The sequence below is a fragment of the Anomaloglossus baeobatrachus genome, chromosome 11 (assembly GCF_048569485.1).
Source record: "Anomaloglossus baeobatrachus isolate aAnoBae1 chromosome 11, aAnoBae1.hap1, whole genome shotgun sequence".
Taxonomy (NCBI): Eukaryota; Metazoa; Chordata; class Amphibia; order Anura; family Aromobatidae; genus Anomaloglossus; species Anomaloglossus baeobatrachus.
Genome location: NC_134363.1, coordinates 19,135,647 through 19,162,426, shown reverse-complemented (window position 1 = coordinate 19,162,426; position 26,780 = coordinate 19,135,647). Strand labels below are relative to the sequence as shown.

General features: G+C 50.0%; 1 protein-coding gene across 1 annotated transcript; it reads left to right on the top strand.

Annotated features, from left to right (window-relative positions):
* Nucleotides 1–1,242: 1,242 nt before the first annotated feature.
* LOC142255944 (phospholipase A2 inhibitor NAI-like) lies at nt 1,243–26,780 on the top strand. The gene is made up of 5 exons (XM_075327404.1): nt 1,243–1,294; nt 1,542–1,655; nt 2,917–3,063; nt 4,820–4,957; nt 26,566–26,780. Exons 1-5 carry the CDS (start codon nt 1,243–1,245, stop codon nt 26,754–26,756), a joined length of 642 nt encoding a protein of 213 aa, XP_075183519.1. The 3' UTR covers nt 26,757–26,780.

Below are 26,780 nucleotides of genomic sequence, written 5' to 3'. Positions count from 1 at the left end.
CTGGTTCCGGTGCACGCCAGTACAGTGTATACAGTACAGTGGCAGTGCCGCAACTTCCGGGTCACATGACAGCATGTGACCGGCGCTTGTTGTGCTGCCAGTGTACTGTATACACTGTACTGGTGTGCGCCGCATCCGCCAAACCGGCGAAAAGACGGATGTGTGAAACCGGCCTTAAAAAAGTGATCAAAAAGTCCCTCAAATGAATGACAATGAAAATGTCATCTTGTAAGGCTAAGTTCACACTTCCGTTGTTTTCAATCCGTCAGGTCCGTCAGCAACGGATCAGTTGTTTTTTAGATGTCAACTGATGCAACAGATGTGTTGTTCACAGGAATCCTGTGAAAAAACGGATCCGTTGTGTCCGTTACATCCGCTGTGCGTCCGTTCTTTGACGGATCAGTCATGATCCGTTTGTGTTTGGGACAGCCCAGTGGGCGTGCCATACATGCTGGGCATGCTCAGTAGAGCATGACGGAATCCAGTGCTGGATTCCGTCGTAAGACGGATTACGACGGAATCCAGCACCATAGACATACATTACAAGTGTGACGGATGGCGACCGATTCCTGCGTGGTGCGTTGTTTTCGACGGCCTGAAAAACGTTACATTCTGCGTTGCTCCCCGCCCGGCAGTCAGTCAAAAAACGATGGACCGCGACGCAGCGGACGCAACGCAGGGTCATAAGTCACAATCCGCCACTAATGCAAGTCTATCCGCTAAACGGATTCCGTTGTTTACCATAGCAGCGGATTTCGACTGATACATTTTAGCGGAAATGTGAACTTAGCCTAACTCAAAATTTAAGACCCCCATCCAAAAAAAAAAAAAATTGTTTTTTTTTTTCTTTTACTCCCCTAAAAAAGTTAATAACATTTAGGCATTTGGTTATTTATACCCCAAATTGATGACACTGAAAAATACAACTCTTCCCACAAAAAAAAAATCAACAAAATGAAAAAGTAAAAAGAATAAGTTGTGTCCTTTGGAATGTAACAAATAAATAAATAAAATAATGTGTGCATATCAAGGCCAATTTAGGTCCTTAAAGGGTTAATGAAACTTTTTTTTTTTTTTTTTTTTTTTTTTTTTTTTTTTCCTCCTTGAAATCAACTGGATCTCTTCTGCCCCACCCTGCAAAAGAAAAAAAAAAAAAAACAGGGAAAAATAATCAATAAATTAGCCACCTTGGTTAAGAACCTCCATTTCACACCCATCATTGTAATCACACAGAGCTGCAGGATGGGGTCGCTGGTTGGGATCCTGAGTCTCCTCTTGGCTCTTGCTGCAACAAGTAAGTTTTTTGGAAAATTGTATCATGATTAAAATGTCTTTTTCTTTGTAGAATCTATAATAGGGGATTATATTTACTTATATAGGATCTTAATGCAGATGGTGGGGAGGGGAGGCAGAATTTTTGCACATGGGGACATGGCCGAAGTCTCTATTGCAGCTCTGATTTTTCATTCTCTGATGTTACATTGTAACAAGTGTTTTGTAAACAATGATGGAATGTGACTCCTGCGCTGGTGTCTCCTTAGGTTCCGCGCTCTCATGTACTCAGTGCGTTTCTGCATCCACCTTCTGTTGGGGCGCCAGCAAATCTTGTCCATTGGGTTCGGTCTGTGCTTCCACATACACCAAAACTGTTGCTGGTAAGTGACCAAAACTGTTGCTGGTAAGTGATGGTATTTACTATTTTTCTGTAGTTTCCTAAATAGATGAGGTGGTTTAAAAAAAACAACAAAGTGGTCACTTTCCTGTATACATCAAACAGCTGAGAATTGGTCTTAGCAGAAAGAGAATTTTATATATATATATATATATATATATATATATTTTATATATTTTTTTTTTTTACCCTTTTGAAGCTTTTAAAAAAAAAAAAAAAATAATTACAGTATTCCCTTGTGTGCACAGACTTGCTGCAATTCAAGCAGATATGTTGCAAAGCAAAAAATCATTTTCAACATATCTATGCACACAAGGGAATGTTGTGCATTTGTTTTTAAAAAAAAATAAAAAAAAACCTTGAAGCTTAAAGGGGAAAAAAAAATTAAATTTCTGCTAATACCAATTCTCACTTGTGTTTTTTTTTTTTTTTCTTGCACTTGGGGCTCCGTAATGACTTATTTTATGCATCTTGATCTGCAGTTTTTAATACTATTTGTGTAGATGCAATGTTCTAATTTCCTTGCATTTAAAGAAATGTTGCGGCAACCAAGAAAGAAACAAAAACTCACTCTAAATTCAATTTACCCCCATTTTTCCCCATAAAAATAAAAAAAAAAAATTAAGTAATTGGAATTGGTGACTTCACAAATGCCCAATCACACTAAGTGTGACTGGGCATTTGTGAAATCGGAGATGGCTATATTTAATTTTTTTTTTTTTTTTTTTTTGCTAATCACCCTTTAGTGTTACATGAAAGTCACTATAGGGTGCAAGATTGTAAAGTGCTGGAGAGAGGGACATTATATATGTCTTATCTATCACTCTAGCCAGTCATTCATTTATTCCTCTATCCCTAGCTATCTGCTTCTGTTTTTTGCGGTCTGCAAAAAAATGGATGCATCCATAAAAAGGAATTTTTTTTTTTTTTTTTTTTTTTTTTTTTTTTTTTTTGCAGATTGTGAAAATAGCCTTAGTGTCAGGCGTGGGTGACTCTCTAATCCACCTGCGCCTGTTAGCCACACATGTCTGATCAGCAGACATGTGCCAGGAATACCACAGATTCACCGCCAGAGCCTGTAGTAACTGAAGGGAGGTAAAGACGAATGTACCAGTACATCCTAGGTCGTAAAGGTGTTAAATAAGTCCTATATCAGCTTCAGTGGTTTTTTTTTTTTTTTTTTTTTTTTTTTTTTACATTTTGGAAAGAGGTAAAATAAAATGGAATTTTATGTTAATTTGTAGGTGAGAAGACAACTGAATTTTTCATTAGGAGCTGTGAGCCTTCATCAGAATGTGACTTTAATGGCAGCATAACCCTACAGTATGGAAACATCAGTATGGTGACGTCATGCTGTGACACAGACAACTGTATTCCTAAAACTCAACCATGTAAGTCATCCATTATTTTTTTTTTTTTTATATTTTATTTTGTTTTTGTGATTTTTATTTAATTTACTAGCTGTAGTATCTGGCATTGGCCAGGATTTGCTCTTGCTCTGAAGTGACACTACTTCAAGAAGGAGTTGATATTTTTCTTTATGCAAAACTATGGGGAATATCAAAGACTGACCTGCACATTCAACAAGTGTGAACATGTGCTTGCTGAAAACAGATTACTACAAAACACATACAGCTGCACTCTAAAATGATAATGAATAAGAGTACTGTGGTATTTCATTACTGCTATAGAAATACTTGAAAAAAAGACTTGGCTTATGTATTGGCCAATGCATGTGTAGCGCCACTGAACCAATCGGGGCACTACAAGGTACCGCATCCCACCAAAGATGCAGGGCCTACCCCCTGGGACCTGGAAGACCAGTGCCGGTAACGGCAAAACACATAATCCCAGTTTTCCCCCATCCCCACAGACTGGTGACAGACTAGAATTGGACTCAATGGATGGCCACCAAGGGGTGGAGCCGATCCAGTTAACTAGTCAAAGACCAGGTGGGAGGGGACAGTAAGTGGAAATGAGAGGAGATGGACATAACTGCACTGATACTTGAGTGTGATGGTGACCTGAGGGCCCAGGCAGTTGGTTGCTGGTAAAGTACGGCAAAGTACTCCTGGAACCACAGCACTGACTGGGTACAGAGCTGTAGGTCAGGCAAATGCTCCAGGCAGACCTGATAAAATCTGCAGTGAGGTGACCATCCAGGACATCACTGACCTTAGAAGTCCTGGGGCACCAGCAGTAACAGGAGAACTAGGGACACACCGACCCTACAGGGTTCACACTGCCCACCGTATGGACCAGAGACTAAGACAAACAGGAGAGGACCCCCCCCGATGCTCCAAGCCGTGGGCATCCACCAACTTTAGAACGGTGCAGGGGAAAGAAGCCACCAGGTCATCAACCGGCACTGGGACCAAGGGAACCAGAGGTGAATACCTTCCTCCGGGTACTAGTTGCCATATACTGTGAGAAAAGAGAACCAGTTACACAGCATGCCCCCCTCGTGTGGTATACCTTTCTCTCCACGCCTAAATCTATCACCACCCCCTGGAGGGCCCAACATCCAGGCTGCCATCACATCAGCCCCAGCAGCAAGACTGTGCAGCGGCGGTTCCATCAACATAACCGCAAGTGGTGTCACAACAAACTTTATCAACTATTCCCCTGTATATAACCTTTTTTTTTTTTTTTTTTTTTTTTTTTCGGCTAGCACCTGTTCACACCTGTTGTATTTGTAGTGCTCTTCATTCTGAGGACTCCACCCTATAACCAGGCTATGTTCACTTCCCTTTATAGCTGGAGCCTCATATTCTAATGAAGGCGCACACTTCCAAATGCTGGAAAAATTCAGTTGTCTTTCCACCCACAAATAAACATAAAATTGCTTTTACCACTAAAAGTAAAATGCAATCTATCATGTTTTGGTACCTAGCCGCAGATCAATATTGTGGAGGTTTTTAAGCCATATAAAGTATTTCAAGTTAGGTTCCTGGTATATAGACAGATGCCTTGCCGTGGTGACTGGGCTCACATACATAAGCTAAATATTACTTATTTTTTTCAAATTTTCCTATAGGAGTAATGCAAAACCAGAGTTCCCTTATTCATTGGTAGCATTTTAGTGTGCAGCTGTATGTTTTTGTAGTTTTGTTTTTCTATATTTTTATTTTCTTTGTTTATTTCTAGTACCAAAGAAAGGTACTGATCCCAATGGACTTGTCTGTCGATCCTGTGTATCTGCTTCTGCCTGGTGTTACACGTCAGATACGATACAATGCACTGGGAATGAAACCATGTGCATCTTCCGGTCAACAAAAGTAACAGGTAAAGTGCTCTTGTTGGAACCAATGTCAAAGTGTCTTCTGCTTTTATCTGTAAACAATGAACAAGTGATAACTAACTAGTAGAGTTGAGCGCGGTTCGTGGTTCTCCAGTTCTAGGCTCGAGTGATTTTGGGGCATGTTCTAGATAGAACTAGAACTCGAGCTTTTTGCAAAAGCTCGATAGTTCTAGAAACGTTCGAGAACGGTTCTAGCAGCAAAAAACCAGCTAAATCCTAGCTTGGTTTCTGCTGTAATAGTGTAAGTCACTCTGTGAATCACACTATTATGACATTTCAGTGTATAGTGTGCGGGAACAGCGCCTTCAGATCACTGCTGTTTCTATAATGGCGATCGCCATTTTTTTTTTTTTTTTTCTTGTCTTCCTTCCCTAAGCGCGTGCGTGTAGTGGGGCGGGCCAGCATGTCAGCCAATCCCAGACACACACACAGCTAAGTGGACGTTTAGCCAGAGAAGCAACGGCATGTGTGATAGGATGTCCATGTCACATGTCCCTGCATTATAAAACCGGACATTTTCTTCCAGGACGCCATTATCTGCCTTCTGCGTCTTTGGTGTCCGACATCACTGTCGCAGCTCCGTCCTCCTGAGTCCTATCGCTGATACAGCTGTATGCGCTGCATACACAGCGTTAGACAGCTTAGGGAGAGCACTTTCTATCAGTCCATTTAAGGGCTCAAACCGGCAGGGTCAGAGAGCCATAGGTGACAGGTCCTGAAAACAGCAACAGCGTCTGTGTAGCCCAGGTCAGGGATTTCCTCCCTGCATTTCACCATTAGGAGGGAATAGAAAGGCAGGCTTCCATTCCTCTACCCAGAGCCCCACAATCCTGCCACTGTACCCTCTTGTCCTCTGCACACTCCAACTCATTATAACTAAGCCATTATACTAGCAAACACTCAGTGTACCTAGTGGCATCCTAAACGTGGCTATTGGACTTTGCTATAGTCCCACTAGTGCAAAGACATTTGCAGAGCGCGTCTGCCTGCATTGCACACTCCAACTCATTATAACTAAGCCATTATACTAGCAATTTTTGCTGCCAGTTTAAGGGCCGTAGTTGCATTGTCAGGGATATTTATTCTTTATTATTCTGCTGTTAATAAATCTAGACCACCACTGCAATCTTCACCACCTCTCAATTTTTACTACCACATTTTCAGTCCACAATCTTGTCGCAATCAACATGAGTGGCAAAATGACAGCTGCTGGTGGAAAGGGGAAGAGGCGTGGTGTAAAAGGCAACAAAGGTTTTGTCCGTGGGGAAGGTGGCAAAGCTCCATTATCATCTGCTGAAGATAGACCATCTACCAGCAAAAGTAAGATGTCTACTTACCGTGGACAATCCGATGTGCTCCCTTTTTTACGGACACGAACAACAGGAACAAAGGTAGATGATGGGCAAAAAAGGAAAATGCTTGAATGGATCTCAAGTGGTCCAACAAGTGCCCTCTCAGCCACTTCAAGTACCGCATCCAAAAAACACCAGTCCTCTGAGTTGTCATCCCAATCAAACTTGCTTTCTCCCAGCTCTGAAGTCTCCATCAGCCCTGCACAGTATGGTGGAACTGAGATGGCTGAGTCTGCAGAGCTGTTCAGTCACACTATAGCCTGGGAATCAGAGGTCTGCTCCCAAGCTACAGTGAGTACAGAACAGGAAATGGTCTGCAGTGATGCCCAGAACCTTTGTGACTCTGATTCAGGCCGTGAGGACCAAGTTTCTGAGCATAATGTTGACCCTTTGTCACAAACTGTAATACCTGTGGTTATAGACAATGAGGAACATACTGATGAAGATGAGACGCAGATACCCGATTGGGATGACAACTTAAATATTCGGTCAGGGCAAGAAGAGGCTCGGTCTGAGGGGGAGGGGAGTGCAAACACAACAATTGATGAGGAAGTTCTAGATCCCACCTACTGTCAACCCACAGTCAGACACTCGAGGAGGTCAACAGAGGCGGTGGAGGAGGATGCAACCGACAACGAAGTTACCTTGCGCCTTCCTGGACAGTCGGAGCACTGGTAGCACGTCTACAACTGCATCCTCAGCCACCACTCTGCCTCTGAGCATTATTCGGGGTGGATCAACAGGTCGCATGGCCTTTAAGCCTTGCCTAGCCTGGTCCTTTTTTGACATAGAAAAAGATCGCCCAAATTATGTGATCTGTAAACTTTGTCATGATTCTCTTAGTAGAGATCAAAACCTCAGCAGTTTGACAACTTCTTCCATGAATCGTCACATGAATAAATATCATAGGTCCCGGTGGGAAGCTCACCGTGCTGCAATGCGGCCTAGCGGAGCGAACCATCCACCGCCTGCCCCTTCCAGTGCATCCGCGCGCTCTTCATCTTCTAGGACTGTGGGGACAGCTGTCACACCTGTGTTTCCACGCACAACTTCCACCACTGTAACCGCAACAGGCAGTTTGCTTGGTAGGTCGTCAGTTGGTTTGGAAGGGGAAACAAGTGCGTGTGTACTGCTCTCTCAGACATCGATAGCACCAACGTTGGATGAAGGCAACATGTCTCCGCCTGCACTTTCCTCACAAACCTGCATTTTTCCAGGGACACCCTACTCAACACCGTCTACACACAGCAGCCAGATCTCTGTCCCTCAGATGTGGTCAAATAAAAGGCCACTTCCTGCGACCCATGACAAAGCTAAGAGGTTGACTCTATCCCTCTGTAAGCTGTTGGCTACCGAAATGCTGCCTTTCCGCCTAGTGGACACACAGGATTTTAGAAACCTTATGTCTGTCGCTGTGCCCCAGTACCAGATGCCTAGTCGCCACTACTTCTCTAAGAAAGGTGTGCCCGCGCTACACCAGCATGTCGCACACAACATCACCGCTTCCTTGAGAAACTCTGTGTGTGAAGGGGTGCATTTCACCACCGATACTTGGACCAGTAAGCATGGACAGGGACGTTACATGTCGCTGACTGGGCACTGGGTAACTATGGTGATAGATGGTGAAGGGTCTGCTGCACAAGTCTTGCCGTCCCCACGACTTGTGTGTCAATCCTCTGTCTGTCCAAGTTCCGCCACTGCTTCTGCCTCCTCCACCTCATCTGGGTCCTCCACCTCCGCCCCAAGCCTGCCTGGTCAGGCCACCAGCGTTCTCACTGCGCAGAAGGAATCACGCACCCCTCATTACTATGCTGGCAGCCGAGCGCAACGGCATCAGGCGGTCTTTAGCTTGACATGTCTTGGGAATAAGAGTCACACATCTGAGGAGTTGTGGTCAGCTCTGCGGTCCGAGTTTAATAAATGGTTGTCTCCACTCAACCTGCAGCCTGGTAAGGCCGTGTGCGACAATGCTGCAAACCTGGGTGCGGCCCTTCGCCTGGGCAAGGTGACACACGTACCTTGTATGGCTCACGTGTTGAACCTTGTCGTCCAGCAATTTTTAACACACTATCCCGGCCTAGATGGCCTTCTGAACAGGGCACGAAAACTGTCTGCTCACTTCCGCCGTTCAAGCACCGCAGCTGAGCGACTTGCATCGCTCCAGAAGTCTTTCGGCCTGCCGGTTCATCGCCTGAAATGCGATGTGGCGACACGCTGGAATTCGACTCTCCACATGTTACAGCGACTGTGGCAGCACCGCAGAGCCCTGGTGCAATACGTCATGACGTATAGCCTGGGCCAACGAGATGCAGAGGTGGGGCAGATCACCCTGATGGAGTGGTCTCAGATCAAGGACCTATGCACCCTTCTGCACAGTTTCGACATGGCGACGAATATGTTTAGCGCTGACAATGCCATTATCAGCATGACAATTCCAGTCATTTACATGCTGGAGCACACGCTAAACACTATTCGGAGTCAGGGGGTGGGACAACATGAAGGGGAGGAACTACAGGAGGATTCATATGCGCAAGGGACAACAACATCACCAAGGTCCAGATGTTCATCATCACCAACGCAGCAGGCATGGGACCATGGGGGACAGGGATCGACAAGGGCGCATAGTAGCAGGCGAAATGTTGAGCAAGGTGCAGGAGAACATGAAGAAATGGAGGACGAACTGTCCATTGACATGGAAGACTCAGCGGATGAGGGAGACCTTGGTCAAATTTCAGTTGAAAGAGGTTGGGGGGAGATGTCAGAGGAAGAAAGAACGGGTAGCACCTCTATGCCACAAACACAGCGTGGACTTGGTCCGCATGGCTGCGCAAGACACATGAGTGCCTTTTTGTTGCACTACCTCCAACGTGACAGTCGTATTGTCAAAATTAGAAGTGATGATGACTACTGGATTGCCACACTATTAGATCCCCGGTACAAGTACAAATTTTGTGACATAATTCCAGCCATAGAAAGGGACGCACGTATGCAGGAGTATCAGCAGAAGCTGTTACTCGATCTTAGATCCGCTTTTCCACCAAACAACCGTGCAGGTGCAGGGAGTGAATCTCCCAGTTGTAACTTGACAAACATGGGACGGTCTCGTCATCTTCAACAGTCTACCCGTACCAGTAGGACCGTATCTGGTGCTGGTAACAGCAATTTTATGGAATCTTTTCATAATTTTTTTTTAGACCCTCTTTTGCAAGGCCACCAGAGACAACAAGTCTGACACATAGTCAACGGCTGGAGAGGATGATACAGGAGTATCTCCAAATGAACATCGATGCCATGACTTTGCAAATGGAGCCTTGCTCCTTTTGGGCTTCAAATCTAGAAAAATGGCCAGAGCTCTCCAGTTACGCCTTGGAGATTTTGTCGTGTCCAGCTGCCAGCGTTGTCTCTGAACGTGTCTTCAGTGCTGCTGGGTGTGTGCTGACAGATAAGCGCACGCGTCTGTGCAGTGACAATGTGGACAGACTGACGTTCATCAAAATGAACAAGTCATGGATCCACCAGGAATTTACTACCCCTGTGTCATCCAGGGGAGAGTAAATGCTTGTGGATTTGGAATGTGCTTGATGCAAATCAAAACATCCTGTTTGCAACTAGGGCACAAGTGCTGCTGTGGCGCCCCTGACCTGGTCAGGCACCACTGAGTACTGCACCCATGCTGGGGACAGTACAATACAGGTAATCCAGAAGGCTGACCGGGGTGTGGTACACAGGCGCATAGTGACCAGGCCTCCCACATTACCAGAGGGGACCCTTGAGTAGCCAGAAGGAGTTAACTTTCAATTCCCAGCTAGGGGTGTGTTCAGGGGCTGGTTGCTAGGTGGCGTAGGCAAGAACAGGAGAGGAGGGGCAGTGAGTCAGTTAGAGAGAACTCCAGAGGGCTCAGTGAGGAGCAGACCTGTGGGGTTGATGCTGTCTAACAGCGCCCGCGCAGTGGCTACTGACGGGGGAGAACGGTCAACTAGGAGTGCTGCCTGAAAGCCAGCTTCAGCTAGAGAGAAAGCACGGAGTGGGAAGTAAGGAGACTGCTAGAGAGCACCAGGCCCAACCGGGCGGCAGATCCCGAAGCAAAGATAGATCCAGCTTTCTTCTGCTAAACCTGCCGGTGTGGGGCTCTCAAAGCCCACACCACAACACCACAAAAGCCGCAGCCACGTAACCGCAGTGAGGGCCCATAGGTCACAGGAGGCAAGAAGCTGGAGTGGCCTGGTCCGGGGAACAAGCAAACGGCAAACAAAAGGGGGAGAGAGGCTGCAGCATCTTCCCTGGGCGACCCCCATAGGGACTAAAAGTCGGGGTCACCCCAAACCACCAAGGGCTAAGGAAGGCGAGTCAGTAGTCACCCTCATAAAGTCAGCCTGAAGGATACCTGGTTCCCATCTGGTTCATCTCAGCTACGCCCGGGCTACTCACCCTGCCATCAAATGTGAGTAAAGCCCTTGAAAGACAATTCTGCCTGTGTGGAGTTATTCTGCGCCTTGTGGTACTACAAACCTACACCGGGCCCTGGGGCTTGCCTCACTCTCAGGAGGCTATTCCAACTAACTGCACACACCATCAGCCCCAGGCGTCCCCTAACCTGCAGTGGCGGTCCCCACTGACCGCAATACTGAGAGTGGCGTCACGACAATCCTAAAAGAAGGTTCCCTACCTGTGACCAGACTGTTCCATCCACGTGGAGTCCCTGAAGGTACTGCACCGACACATACTAGCGGGGCTTCACACTGCCACTGAAGGGGTGGGTGTGTGTTTGGCCCAATTTTTGGAAAAAAGGGAGACTCCGCTTGGAGTAACCCTTGCTTGATGTGTTTTTAAAAGAAGCCAAGATGAACAGAGCTGGGATCAGGAAAGACTTTGCTACCTACCCCGGTGTCATCCTGGGGACTGGTAAGAATGGCGTATTTTTGAATGTGCTTGATGCAAATGTAGCTGTGAAGTGTACAACTGGGGCACAAGTGCTGCCACTGAATGGGTGGGTGTGTGTGGGGCCCAATTTTTAGAAAAAAGGGAGACTCCGCTTGGAGTCACCTTGCGGTGTTTTACATGACTTTAGAAGGGCGTGCCATGCCTATATCTGTGTGTCCTCCTCTTTTTCCTTGTCCAGCTCTTTTGTTTTCGCATGAGTATATGTCCTTGTCACTTTCCCATGTGTTTGTTGTGTTGAGTTGTTTGTCACCTTTTGGACACCTTTTGAGGGTGTTTTCTAGGTGTTTTTATGTGTTTGTGATTGCCTGCCATTGTTTCCTATGCAGTTCGAGTTCGGTTCGACGAACCGAACTCGAACGGGACCTCCGTTCGGCGAACTGACCTCGAGCCGAACCGGGACCGGTTCGCTCATCTCTACTAACTAGTTCTTTAATATGGCCATTGGGAGGCCAGGAAAATGATTTGCTGTCTTAGACCTACTTCACACATCTGTGCCAAACAAATGTTTTGCCAGTGAAGGTAGGTATCATCCGGATAGCACACGGACCACATGAGCTGGTACACTTGCCTGTCTCTAGGGCTGCTGCTACTTCAGATCTGCTGTGAATATACATGTGACGCCCTGGCCTATCAGGTCATCACAGGGTATTGTGCAATCTGCCCTCCTGTGCAATATCCATCTCCTCCTTGGTTGTGGGTCCCTACCCTAACTAATGGTGTTGCCAAAACCAGCTAATCAAAATCCTAGGAACACTCTGCACCACACCCATCAGTGGACGGCCTGAGTGGAATAGGGTTACCTACGGGGGTGGGGGGGTTGGTTAAGGTGAGGTTAGGAGTCAGTCTAAGAGGAGTGTTGTGTTGGAGGTGAAAGAGAGGAGGTCAGGAGCTGGGCTCCTTGGAAGTACTAGGTAGCAGACGTTGGTCTTGGCCGGTTAGGAGCTGGAACCCCGGTCACAGGGGATCGTGACAAGGGGCACGGCATTGTCGTGGAGGACAGCCACCGGACTGGGACCAGGGCACGACTGGGTATGTGGACCTTAGGTCAGGGAGTAGCTTCAGGCAACCTGACAATTGACCCGACGAGAACGGAGCCTTCAAGATCTGCTCTCTACCCGCTCCAAAATCTGGGTACTAACGCAACGAGGGGGATAGTACTTTCCACACATACAGTCCAGTAAATCTCAAGTGTGAATGTGAAGCCCCACAGGTGCGGTGTCGGTGTAGCGGTGCATTACCTTCAGGGACTCCACGTGGCTGGATCTGGTCTTCGGTCACAGGTAGGGAATCTTCTTCTCTTTTGATTGTCGTGACGCCACTCTCGGTATTGCGGTCAGTGGGGACCGCCACTGCAGATTAAGGGGTGCCTGGGGCTGATGGTGGGTGCAGTCAGTTGTAGTAGCCTCCCGAGAATGAGGCAAGCCCCAGGGCCCTGTGTAAGTGTGTGGAACCACAAGGCGCAGAATGACTAGGGCACAGTCCAAACAGTCTTTCAAGGATTTTACTCACTGATGGTGGTAGGGTGAGTAACCCGGGCGTAGCTGGGATGAACCAGGCTGGAACTAGGCGTCCTTCAGGCTGACTTGTGAGGGTGGCTACTGACTCTCCTTCTCTAGCCCTTCTGTTTGTGATGACCCCGACTTGCAGTCCCTACGGGGGTCACCCAGAGAAGTTGCTGCTTGTTCTCCCCTCGTTTTGGCCTGTTTGCTTGCAGCCTGGACCAGATCACTCCGGTTGCTTGCCTCCTGTGAACGATTGGTCCTCTTTGCTATGTGGCTGCGGACTCTGTCTTGAGGGTCGGAAGTGCCCCCTCAGGCAGGTTTGGCTGATGAAAGATAGATTCATCTCTGCACTGGGACCTGTTACCCTTGCGGGCCTGGTACCTCCCTAGCAGCCCCCTTACTCTGCCATTACTTTGCTCTCTCTAGCCTTGAGTGGATTTCGGGTAGCACTACTAGGTGACTGAACTCCCCCGTCAGTAGTCACTGCACAGACACTGATAGATTGCAGCAGCTCCAGGGCCCTCCATCTGCTCTCCCTGAGCTCCACACTAAACTGGCTCACTAGTGGGTTCTGCACGTCTGCTCTGTCTGAGCTCCACTTCCAGACTCTTCACTCCTCAACACTCTGCTCCAGACTCCTTGCTCCGCCTTCTTTCTCTTTCCCCAATGTGCCTGCCTACGCCACCTAGCAACCAGGCTCCACCACACCCCTTGAGTGGACATGGAGGCCCCCCCCCCCCCTCTCAAAGGTAGATGAGACCTGATCACTATGCGCCCGTGTAGTCACACCTCGGTCAGCCTTCTGGATTACCTGTATTGCACTGCCCCAGCATGGGTGCAGTACTCAGTGGTGCCTGACCAGGTCAGGGGCGCCACATTAACCCTGAGAGCAATCTCCCTCAGTTAGCCATACTGGGGAGCAGGACCCAATTAGTTTCAGGCTATAGGGACTAACCAGAAGAAAATAGAGTGCCAAGGGAAAGGTCACAGATCAACAGGCAACACCAGCAGGAACCGGACCCAAATGTGCTTCCCCGTTCTGACCCCCCCCCCCCCACCTCCTTCCTCCATCGTTGCGGGCGCAGCAGTGTCCAGAACTTTGGTTTACTAAAGTTGTTGGTATCAGCACTATTGGACTGAGTACGCAAGTGACACTTACCTCCCCAACGGCACATCCCTGTCCCATCACTGAGTCCTGGAGCATTTCTCCCTCCCCACCCCGTGGAGGGGGTTAACACCTGGCTGCACACACAATCACCGCCGGGTACTCTCAGCTGCAGCGGTGGTACTCCACCTTGCCACACACCACGGGTGGCGTCATGAGCTATCAAATACACTGTCCCCTGTAAATATCCCCTTTACTGGAGTGGCCGCATGAAGACCACCATTCAAACCCCCCCCCCCCCCTCCGTCCCAGGGTCAAAACGCCCCTCGAGCCACCACGAATTTGGATACGAGCAGCCCGGCTGACGCGAGGGCGGTATACGTGTTGCCCACGGCTGTGGGGTACTCGGTCCGGGCGATATGTTGCTGGGGAGATGTCACTGGGTGGCCGTTGCCCACTTCCGTGACCCTGGGGACGCTTTTCAAAAGGGGAATATTTACAGGGGAGATTAGGTTAAAGTTTATATCATGATGCCACTTGTGGGTTGCGGCCATTTAGTGGAGCCGCTGCTGCACAGTTCTCACTGCTAGGGCTGGTGTTGGTGGCAGCCTGGATGTTGGGCCCTCTGCAAGTAGGGCCAGGCCCCAGAGGATAGGTGATGTTGATGGGCGCAGAAAGAAGGTAGGCTACACAGGGAGTTGCAGTGTAACCAGGGCCGTATTTGCCATTAGGCACTTGAGGGCACGTGCCTGGGGCGGCGCCTTCCAGGGGGGCGGCGCCCAAACCAAAACTTAAAAAAAAAAAAAATTTTTTTTTAATCTTCCTCCCTCCTCCAAACTCTTTATTGAATCGGCGCCTTTTTGGAGGAGGGAGGGGGCGCCGCAGTCATTTATAGTCGCGTCTAGAACACGCGACTATAAATGAAACTGAGCGTGCTGGTACTTCCGGGGTCAGAGGAGCTGTAATCAGCTCCCCGCCCCGACGTGCTGCCGTGCGCTCACTGTGCAGAGGTCACAGCAGCGTGAGGCAGCGCCACGCAGAGGAGGACGGGACATGGAGCCGCCGCCGAGGAAGATGTTGATCCAGCCACCGCCACCACCACCGCGGAGAACGGGAGGTACAGCCGCCGGAGATGCCGCCTGGAGCAGGTAAGCGCTTTACAGCCGAAGACAGCGCCGAACAAGCAACCCGGGGGGGATGGAACATGATATGGGGGCGCAACATGGAGGATGGGGGGGGGGATGGAACATATGGGGGCGCAACATGGAGGATGGGGGGGATGGAACATATGGGGGCGCAACATGGAGGATGAGGGTGATGGAACATGATATGGGGGCGCAACATGGAGGATAGAGCATAATGGGGGTGCACAGCATGGGGGATGGAGCAGAATGGGAAAATGGGGGGAGGGAAAATGAGGGTGGTGGACAGTATAGCGAATGGGAGTTGCAGTATGGAGAATGGGAGGCATGGTATGGGGAAGCATGGGGGGGGTGCTCGGTATGGAAGGGGAACCATGGTGGGCTTGGTATGGAGGGGGCTTGATATGGAGAAGGGGCAGCATGGGGAGCGCTCAGTTAGGAGCCTGGGAGGGCTCGGTATACAGCATGTGAAGCAGAAGGTTCATTAGAGTGGGGACATCATGAGGGGGGCAGTGAAGTGGGGGCTGCATGGAGAGGTGGGGACAGTGGAGGTCATAGTTCATAAGTGAGGAAGGTCTGGAGGCTATAATTCAGTGGGGAGGACAGTGGGGGTTTTCATGTGAGGGGGCAGTGTAGTGGAAATGTTACAGGAGAGAATGTGGAGGCTGTATACTATAAGTGACACGGTGTGGGGGTCATGGTTTGTGCTGTGAGCTCAGTGATGGACAATTATTTATTCTTGGGCACAGCCTTGGGCTTACTTAGGGTGGTTACTCTTTAGTGAGGAGAATTATGAGTCTGTCACCAGGTCTTTGCCACCTAATTTGAGAGCAGCATAATGTAGGGGCAGAGATCCTGATTCCAGAGGTGTATCACTTACTGGGCTGTTTAGTGTAGTTTTGATAAAATCACTGTTTAATCAGCAGTAGTTATCATTTCAGGACTACTTGGTGTGCTGCAGAAATAAGGAGAAACAGAAGTCTTTACATTTGCCTCAGTGTCTGTATATCCCATGGTCAATAATTAGCGATAATAAACGCTATAGTGCACATAAAACGTTTTATTAGACACAAGGTACATGGGGTATAGAATATAATAAAACACAGGACAGGATGTGACAATAACAGGCCACATGCAGGATCATTCATATACTGTGTCCCTGATATACAAAGTGCTGAGTGCTAGAACCAAGCTGATGTGTCGCCCTGGGCAAGCCAGGGGACACGGGTCACAACACCACCACACCCCACACTCCAGGTAGGCACATCTGCTAACCAGAAATCCTTGTTGCCTTCCTCCAGGAGTCTGTTGATGCACACCAGGGGGTGGGCCAGGCGGTTGGCTCCACCCACCGAGGAGCTCACAACTCTGGAGGCAGGAAGTAACCAGGCAGATTAGCCCAGGCAGGGCAAGAGTGCAGTTCTGTCAGGGAGGAGGAAGTGGAAGGAGTGGAGGAGTAGCCCAGGCAGGGCTAAAGTAAACAGCAAGTGGAAAGTGAAGGAAGGAAAAGTGGAAAAGGAGGAGAGCAAGAAGTGGTGACAGAGCAGAGAGTGTGCAGAGCCTGAGAGCCCAGCTTTGTGTAGGGCCAGAACAGCAAGGTCAGCGACGGTGGTGACTGTTTGGAGGGGGACCGTTTGGAAGGACCCCGTTGGCTGTGTGCCCGGTGGTCTGGAGCAGTGTGCCGAAGGACAGTCAGCACCAGGGCAGGGGCCTCTCGGACCCCGGCAAGGCTAGGAGTCGCCGAATCCGTCAGTGAAGGACGTAGATCCCCCCCCCCCCCCCCCCCCCCCCAACAACCAAGTCCCGATTGACGGCAACAGCCCAACCATTACAGGGGAGACACCGCCACCGCCAGGGCACCAGTTTCCCCAGGGCCAGCGCCTGCGGGCAAAGTGTAGAGCTCCTCCGGCCCAGATTGCAGTCGGGGAGCGGGTAACCGGAGGGAATCCACCGCTACCATCAGACAACACAGGTGCAAGGAAGAGAGACGTCACCTACCAGGAGTGCAGGTGCAGCAGTCTGTGGGACCGTCCTACCAGCCGTTGGTTTACCATACAAACTGTGTCCGTGTCTCAGGCTGAGTGAGTACCACAGTGCCGCAAGGCACAGCGCTGCCCCCGTGTCCCTGCGCCCACCGGGCCCTACACTTTACATCTCTTCACTGGGCCCCGGGATCACCAACCCCTACCCACGGAGGGGCAACACAACACCTGGCTGCTCCGCATCACCATCCCCGGGACCCCCATACTGAGCAGCGGTGGTGCAATCACCACAACCGTGGGTGGCGTCACGAACTATAACAATCCCCACACCCAACAAACACCCCCTTTCACTCACGGGCGAGGAGTGTCGCTCGAGAAACCCCGGGATCCGGCCCGCAGCTCGAGCCACCAGGAGCAACTGCCGGACCCGAGCAGAAGGGGTGAGCGCGGTGTGCTGACACCCTCCTCCCCGCCCGCGACACTGATACATGAAACACCGACCAGCCCTTACCTACAGCAGTGTACTGACCAGAGCCAGATAATCACAGGCTAGAAAAACAGTGAGCCATAGAGAACCACACCAGCACTGGCTAGCAGTACAGGGAGCCATGGAGACCCACAACAGCACTGGCTAGCAGTACAGGGAGCCATAGAGACCCACAACAGCACTGGCTAGCAGTACAGGGAGCCATAGAGAACCACACCAGCACTGGCTAGCAGTACAGGGAGCCATGGAGACCCACAACAGCACTGGCTAGCAGTACAGGGAGCCATGGAGACCCACACCAGCACTGGCTAGCAGTACAGGGAGCCATAGAGAACCACACCAGCACTGGCTAGCAGTACAGGGAGCCATAGAGAACCACACCAGCACTGGCTAGCAGTACAGGGAGCCATAGAGACCCACAACAGCACTGGCTAGCAGTACAGGGAGCCATAGAGAACCACAACAGCACTGGCTAGCAGCACAGGGAGCCATAGAGAACCACACCAGCACTGGCTAGCAGTACAGGGAGCCATAGAGAACCACACCAGCACTGGCTAGCAGTACAGGGAGCCATAGAGAACCACACCAGCACTGGCTAGCAGTACAGGGAGCCATAGAGAACCACACCAGCACTGGCTAGCAGTACAGGGAGCCATAGAGAACCACACCAGCACTGGCTAGCAGTACAGGGAGCCATAGAGAACCACACCAGCACTGGCTAGCAGTACAGGGAGCCATAGAGAACCACACCAGCACTGGCTAGCAGTACAGGGGGCCATAGAGAACCACAACAGCACTGGCTAGCAGTACAGGAGCCATAGAGAACCACAACAGCACTGGCTAGCAGTACAGGAGCCATAGAGAACCACAACAGCACTGGCTAGCAGTACAGGAGCCATAGAGAACCACAACAGCACTGGCTAGCAGTACAGGAGCCATAGAAAACCACAACAGCACCGGCTAGCAGTACAGGGAGCCATAGAAACCCACACCAGCACCGGCTAGCAGTACAGGGAGCCATAGAAACCCACAACAGCACTGGCTAGCAGTACAGGAGCCATAGAAAACCACAACAGCACCGGCTAGCAGTACAGGGAGCCATAGAAACCCACACCAGCACTGGCTAGCAGTACAGGGAGCCATAGAAACCCACACCAGCACTGGCTAGCAGTACAGGGAGCCATAGAGAACCACACCAGCACTGGCTAGCAGTACAGGGAGCCATAGAGAACCACACCAGCACTGGCTAGCAGTACAGGGGGCCATATAGAACCACACCAGCACTGGCTAGCAGTACAGGGGGCCATAGAGAACCACACCAGCACTGGCTAGCAGTACAGGGGGCCATAGAGAACCACACCAGCACTGGCTAGCAGTACAGGGAGCCATAGAGAACCACACCAGCACTGGCTAGCAGTACAGGGAGCCATAGAGACCCACACCAGCACTGGCTAGCAGTACAGGGAGCCATAGAGAACCACACTAGCACTGGCTAGCAGCACAGGGAGCCATAGAGACCCACAACCGCACTGGCTAGCAGTACAGGGAGCCATAGAGAACCACAACAGCACTGGCTAGCAGCACAGGGAGCCATAGAGACCCACACCAGCACTGGCTAGCAGTACAGGGAGCCATAGAGACCCACACCAGCACTGGCTAGCAGTACAGGGAGCCATAGAGACCCACACCAGCACTGGCTAGCAGTACAGGGAGCCATAGAGACCCACAACAGCACTGGCTAGCAGCACAGGGAGCCATAGAGACCCACACCAGCACTGGCTAGCAGTACAGGGGGCCATAGAGAACCACACCAGCACTGGCTAGCAGTACAGGGAGCCATAGAGACCCACACCAGCACTGGCTAGCAGTACAGGGGGCCATAGAGAACCACACCAGCACTGGCTAGCAGTACAGGGAGCCATAGAGAACCACACCAGCACTGGCTAGCAGTACAGGGAGCCATAGAGAACCACACCAGCACTGGCTAGCAGTACAGGAGCTTACCAATAGGGGGAGATCGCATGTGGCCCCACATGGGGATTATTCGCCTGTCATTGTCAAATCCTGTCCTGTGTTTTATTATATTCTATACCCCATGTACCTTGTGTCTGATAAAACATTTTATGTGCACTATAGCGTTTATTATTGCTAATTATTGACCATGGGATATACAGATACTTAGGCAAATTTAAAGACTTCTGTTTCTTCTTATTTGTGCATACCTATTGAAGTTGTTGCCTTTCACTCCTAATGAAGCCCATATACACTGCTCTGTTTTCCTTACTCTTGGTGTGCTGCAGGTAGTCCAGCATATTCATGAGCTCTGTATAGCTGCAAGATCTGCAGCAGAGAAAATGACAGCAAACAGCTCAGTAAGTGACACATTGCTGGAATCAGGGTCTGTCTCTACATTATGCTGCTCTGAGGGGGGGGAAATAACCTGGTGACAGATTCCCCATATGGGCACCATTGCAGTATGTGCTGCAGCAGACCAAATAAGAGGGAAGTCTTGGGAGACGCAGGACAATGTGTTGCTAAGAGCAATGACATTTTACTTTTACTCCCAAAATGCCAATTAATCTGCAGACACATTTATACAGGGGATGTCGCTCTGGCATGTACAGTTTTAACTTAGTATTTTATTATATATATGCAGACTGTTCTGTCCCCCCTGGTGCGGCCGATGTCTTGGTGCAGATGTGCACCGTCCTATTTGCATATTAAAGACAGTCCCTCGCCCTTAGGTGTGAGTCAGTGCTGTTTAAAATCACTTAGCATTTCTGCACGTGTCCTGACACTGGAGGAGCAGAGTAGCACTCCAGGTGTCCGCATGGGTGCGCCTGCAATGTGACTGCAGTGTCTGCGTGGGTGCGCCTGCAATGTGACTGCAGTGTCTGCGTGGGTGCGCCTGCAATGTGACTGCAGTGTCTGCGTGGGTGCGCCTGCAATGTGACTGCAGTGTCTGCGTGGGTGCGCCTGCAATGTGACTGCAGTGTCTGCGTGGGTGCGCCTGCAATGTGACTGCAGTGTCTGCGTGGGTGCGCCTGCAATGTGACTGCAGTGTCTGCGTGGGTGCGCCTGCAATGTGACTGCAGTGTCTGCGTGGGTGCGCCTGCAATGTGACTGCAGTGTCTGCGTGGGTGCGCCTGCAATGTGACTGCAGTGTCTGCGTGGGTGCGCCTGCAATGTGACTGCAGTGTCTGCGTGGGTGCGCCTGCAATGTGACTGCAGTGTCTGCGTGGGTGCGCCTGCAATGTGACTGCAGTGTCTGCGTGGGTGCGCCTGCAATGTGACTGCAGTGTCTGCGTGGGTGCGCCTGCAATGTGACTGCAGTGTCTGCGTGGGTGCGCCTGCAATGTGACTGCAGTGTCTGCGTGGGTGCGCCTGCAATGTGACTGCAGTGTCTGCGTGGGTGCGCCTGCAATGTGACTGCAGTGTCTGCGTGGGTGCGCCTGCAATGTGACTGCAGTGTCTGCGTGGGTGCGCCTGCAATGTGACTGCAGTGTCTGCGTGGGTGCGCCTGCAATGTGACTGCAGTGTCTGCGTGGGTGCGCCTGCAATGTGACTGCAGTGTCTGCGTGGGTGCGCCTGCAATGTGACTGCAGTGTCTGCGTGGGTGCGCCTGCAATGTGACTGCAGTGTCTGCGTGGGTGCGCCTGCAATGTGACTGCAGTGTCTGCGTGGGTGCGCCTGCAATGTGACTGCAGTGTCTGCGTGGGTGCGCCTGCAATGTGACTGCAGTGTCTGCGTGGGTGCGCCTGCAATGTGACTGCAGTGTCTGCGTGGGTGCGCCTGCAATGTGACTGCAGTGTCTGCGTGGGTGCGCCTGCAATGTGACTGCAGTGTCTGCGTGGGTGCGCCTGCAATGTGACTGCAGTGTCTGCGTGGGTGCGCCTGCAATGTGACTGCAGTGTCTGCGTGGGTGCGCCTGCAATGTGACTGCAGTGTCTGCGTGGGTGCGCCTGCAATGTGACTGCAGTGTCTGCGTGGGTGCGCCTGCAATGTGACTGCAGTGTCTGCGTGGGTGCGCCTGCAATGTGACTGCAGTGTCTGCGTGGGTGCGCCTGCAATGTGACTGCAGTGTCTGCGTGGGTGCGCCTGCAATGTGACTGCAGTGTCTGCGTGGGTGCGCCTGCAATGTGACTGCAGTGTCTGCGTGGGTGCGCCTGCAATGTGACTGCAGTGTCCGCGTGGGTGCGCCTGCAATGTGACTGCAGTGTCCGCGTGGGTGCGCCTGCAATGTGACTGCAGTGTCCGCGTGGGTGCGCCTGCAATGTGACTGCAGTGTCCGCGTGGGTGCGCCTGCAATGTGTCTGCAGTGTCTGCGCCTGCAATGTGACTGCAGTGTCTGCGCCTGCAATGTGACTCCAGTGTCCGCGTGGGTGTGCATGCAATGTGATGCAGGTACGTTCTGACACTTGGTTGCTGCCTGTATTTGACTGCAGATTCAATGAGGAAGGTTGTTGAAGTGAGCAGACAGCACATCACAGCGCCGTGTCCCCCCCCCCCCCCCCCCCCCCCTCCTCACTGTGCTCCTCCTGTGTTGTGTGCACACATGCACTGACGCTTGGAGTGTGCCGCAGTGTTGGGTGCGGTGCAGTTAGGAGATCTGGTGTTACGGTGCTCACTCTCACCAATGGATCACTATTAATCAAGACACAGGCCTGGCTAGTATTTTCCTATATTCGGTGGTAATGGTGCACCCAGGCTTAGGCCGCGCAGAAATGTCCTCATTTTCATATCAAATAAATGTGGCTTTTCAAGTGAATATTAAAGGGAACCTGTTACATCCTTTTTCAATTTTAAACTGCCCCCCCTCTTGTTAGTGACGCAACGTAAGTGATGCACATTTTCTGACTAACAAGACAATGGAGCAGTTTAATATTAAAGGTCGTGACCAGTTCCTTTTAAGCTGAACTCTATATGGGTGGGATTATTTCTCCACAGATCATGTCCCCCATATAAATATTTCTGCAGTCTAGGTGTCATTTTGGGGTGACAGATTCCCTTTCAGTCAGCTTAAAAATCATCTCACCTGACAAGTTTTTTTGCTCGTGCATCGGGTGATTGACACTGTGTAGATCCGTTTCCCATCTTTGGCTGCAGTGTGAATGCTGCTTTAAAGGGGTTTTCTCACATTGGGATCTTACCCCCTATCCTTGGTATGGGGAATAACTTTCCAATCGCTGGGGGTCCGACTACCGTGGCCCCGAGTGTTTCCCAGAACCAGAACATGCAGACAGAATGGATTCCAGGAGTAAAATTTCATAGTCCTGTCTCCTGAGCTGTGCACTTAAGAGGTCTTTTGAGCAATTGGTGGAGGTCTCAAATCCCACCCCATGATGTCCCATCTCCCTACTGAGCCCACCTCTGCCCTACTAATCTCCTCAGAATTAATGAACCTAAACATATAAGATCTCCTCCAAAAGTTAAGTCTACTGCCTGGGACTAATCAGTATTGTGGTTCTTATATGGTCTACAGTCTAATGATGGCTGGTAACAACTACCAGCATCTCCTTACCATTGTTAAGGACATACTGGGAGTTGTACGTTAATGCAATACATATATGTATATGGGTCTAACCTGACACTGCACTTGATTGCTGTACGAAGTTGGCAATGTATTCATGTACTGATGGTGGTTTTGGTGATGTATTATTGTATTTAGGGTGGTTTTGGTGATATTACTGTATTGACAGTAGTTCTGTTGATGTATTACTGTACTAACTGTGGTTTTTGTTACGTATTCTTGTATTTAGGGTGGTTTTAGTTATGTATTACTGTACTGATGATGGTTCAGGTGATAGTCATGTGGCTGTTGTAATCTTTACCTTATCAGTCTTGCTCCTAAAACATGGGGTCAGCGTGCTGGACTAAAAATACAGCTATCTGCATGTCTGTCAGCTGAATAAGTAATAGACTAAAGCCCCCATACAGTATAGTCTGATCTTTCAGCCGACAGCTATCTTGCTCAGCTCTCCCATATACAGGAGCACTCATTCTGCCAATTGTTTGTGTTCTTTATTAGAGCCGCTGCTGGACATCTCCCGCAGCAGCTTATCATTTAGAGGATAATAGGATCTACACTCCGTAATCAGACATGCTGGATCCTTATTCCCCCCCCCGACAATCAGAAGTTAGAGCCCCCATACACATTGGGCTGTCAGCAGAACCCGTCGATATTGGCGGGTTTAGACCACTTTTGGTTAATGTGTATGGAGGTCTTAACTACTATCTGAAGGCTCTGGGCTCGATCAGGGAATGTGCACACGTCTTCTAGATGTCTGTGAACCCCCGGAATTTTTCAGACAGAATATCCTGAAGCAAATATTTATTTATTCTTTTTATTTTTTTGCTGTTGCTTCTTGGTTGTTTTTTCCAACATCTTTTAGCTACTGGATTTTACTTATATTTTTTAAATGAAGTAGTAAGCGGCATCCAAGCAGCAGGCGCCATATAATGGACCGGTCACGGTCAGCCGCTTCATGTCTGAGGAAACCTGACACGCTTAAAAAAAACTCCAAAGACTGAACATATGGACAGCAAGTCGTTATTACACTGCAGTGTATGAGTTCATTTCTTTAATATTTAGAGTTTGGGTTTTTTGGGCGGGTTACAGCGCGGATCTGTCTGAAAAAAAAAAAAAAGCTGTGTGCACATACCCTAATCTGACTGATCAGAAGGGGGCGCCACCACTGACAGTGCCTAGGGCAGCAAAAACCCCAAATACGGCCCTGAGTGTAACTGGTTACTTTACTCAGTGAGATGGAAAGCTGGTCTTGACCGCTGGTCCCCCTTAGTCCCAGTGCTGGTGTAGTGACTGGTGGCCTCTTTCCCCTGCACCAGTCTCTGGTTGGTTGGGTCCCCATGGCTTTGGGTGGCTGGGCGTCCTCAACTGTAGTCCATATGATGGTAGCGTGAACCCTGTGGGGTCAGTTCCTCTGGTCCGGTTCTCCCGTTGCTACGGTGTCCCGAACTTCACGGTCAGTTAGGTCCCCTCACTGTGCAGATTTATCAGGTCTGTCTGGAGCATTTGCCTAACCTAGGATTCTCTACCCCGTTGGTGCTATGATTGCGCGAGTACTCCACCGGCAACCACACGCTTGGGCCCTCAGGTCGCAATCACACTCCTGTCAGTGCTTCCACTCACTCTCCCCGTCACTGAACAAATGACTGACTCTCCACTGTCTGCCCCCTCCCACCTGGTCGTCTAGTCAACTGGATCGGCTCCACCCCTAGGTGGGCATCCATTGGGTCCAATCCTAGTCTCACCAGTCTTTGGGGATAAACTGGGATTAACTGGAATGTTTTGCTGTTACCGACACTGGTCTTCTGGGTCCCTGGGGGTAGACCCTGCATCCTGGTGGGGATGCAGTACCTTGTAGCTCCCTGATGACTTTAGAGGCGCTACACATGGGCTTAATGAGCAAGACCTGAAACAAACAGCAGCACCCGAGACAGGAAAGTATAAAGTCTGTATTTTGTGACCGGTTTCTCCAGTACATGTCACATGCAGCACATCAAAGTGTGGTTCATGTCACATCCGTGCTGCTGGCATAAACAAGTCAGTCTGTGTGAAAATGCTGGTGTGATCAAGCTCATTGATGTGAGTCTGTGGGAGGGTTAGGGGGTGGGGGGGGGGATTGGTGGACTTGGAGGTTGGACTGGGTGGACCTTGGGGTTAACCAGGGGACTGCATTATGACATATAGTGACCTAGATGCCGCCCCTGATCTTATCAGGGTGTCAGAATACTGTACGCCTTTTCCTTATGGTGCAGAACTCTACCTCCATGGTTCTGGCATCCTAATCTTTGGTATTGCTTCCATCAGCACTCAAATCCTAGCCACACCTCACACTACACCCTGTCAGGCACACCAGTGGGTGGTCTAGCTGGAATAGGGCCACCTGTCTAGGGGTCAGGCAGATTGGTGGGAGGGAGATAGTCAGTCAGTTGAGTGGTAGCCCTTAGAGTGAGGAGCTGGGGGAGTTGTAGCTCCGTTGCAGACGGTGGTCTGGGACCGGAGGAGTTGGAGACCCGGTGGCAGGGTATAGGACAAGGGTGCCCAGATTTAGTTTTGGAGAATGGTTGGTTGGCACCGAAAAATCTAGTAACCGGACTGGTACAAAGCACGGCAGCATACAGGACCCTAGATAACAGCTAGATAACATAATAGCTTCACACAACCTGATAATTTAACCTGTGGAGAATAGTCTCTTTATGAACGTTGCCACAAGAGCTCAGAGATCGAAGGCACCAACACAATGAGGGGGATAGGGCTTTCCAGCTTATGCGGCCCACTGAAATCCCAAGTGTCAGCCATCGAGAGCACGGCTCCTCTATTTAATCATAGGGAGTGGGATCCCGACAGCTTCAAGCTGAAGGATCACTCATAAACTCAGTTCATGGAGGCAGGTCCAGAACCATCAGCAATACCAACGGGGAAGGATTCCCGGACGAGCTCCCCCGAGTGGCAGCGGCACCCAGAGACTTGATTTACTCCTGTCAGTCTGCTTAATGGTCGCACCAACATCCACATGGCCTGAGGTGAATATGCTGTGCTCCCGAGTCTGCCCGCCTGGCCTGTACCATGCTCCCCCTACACCTCCACGATCCAGAGTCCCGGGGCCTCCCCTACCCATGGAGGAAACGTCATCTGGCTGCCCTGCTCCAGCTCCCCCAGATAGTGGCACAGACACTAATCCCCTGCAAGTAGTCCCCCTTTTATTTTATAGTGACCGCAAGCCACTGGGTCTGGAGACCCTCGAGCCACAGCAACCCCGGATCCGAGTGGTCCGACTGCTGCAGGGGCAGTACACATACATAAGTTATGCTGTAACTCAAACATAAAGATGCTTAATTCATTTTATTAAGAGTAATTGTGGGATTAATTCTTATAAACTATAATTTTACACCACTTAAGGATAAGGTGATATCAGATCACTGCCCTGATGCTGCTTATTCCGGACATGTTTTGCCTCTGCTTCCTCAAGAGTTTGGTCAGTTAAATAGATTGTGAAAGCTGTATATGAACATTTGACTTAAACTTGGCTGATAACTCTAGTTTCTTTGCAGAACCAGGCTCCTCTTCTTCTATAGCCCTTCGAGGATGTGCAACTAAATCAATGTGTGATCTTGGAAGCTGGTCCCAAAATGTTAACAATGTCTCAATAGAAGTGAAGGATGTCTGCACCAGTGGTGGAAAAAGTGTCCATAGACTTATCCTGGCTCCGACCATTGTGTGTCTTCTTCTCTTGAAAGTGTTCTTATAGACTTGTCTTTAGGATTTCTTAAAT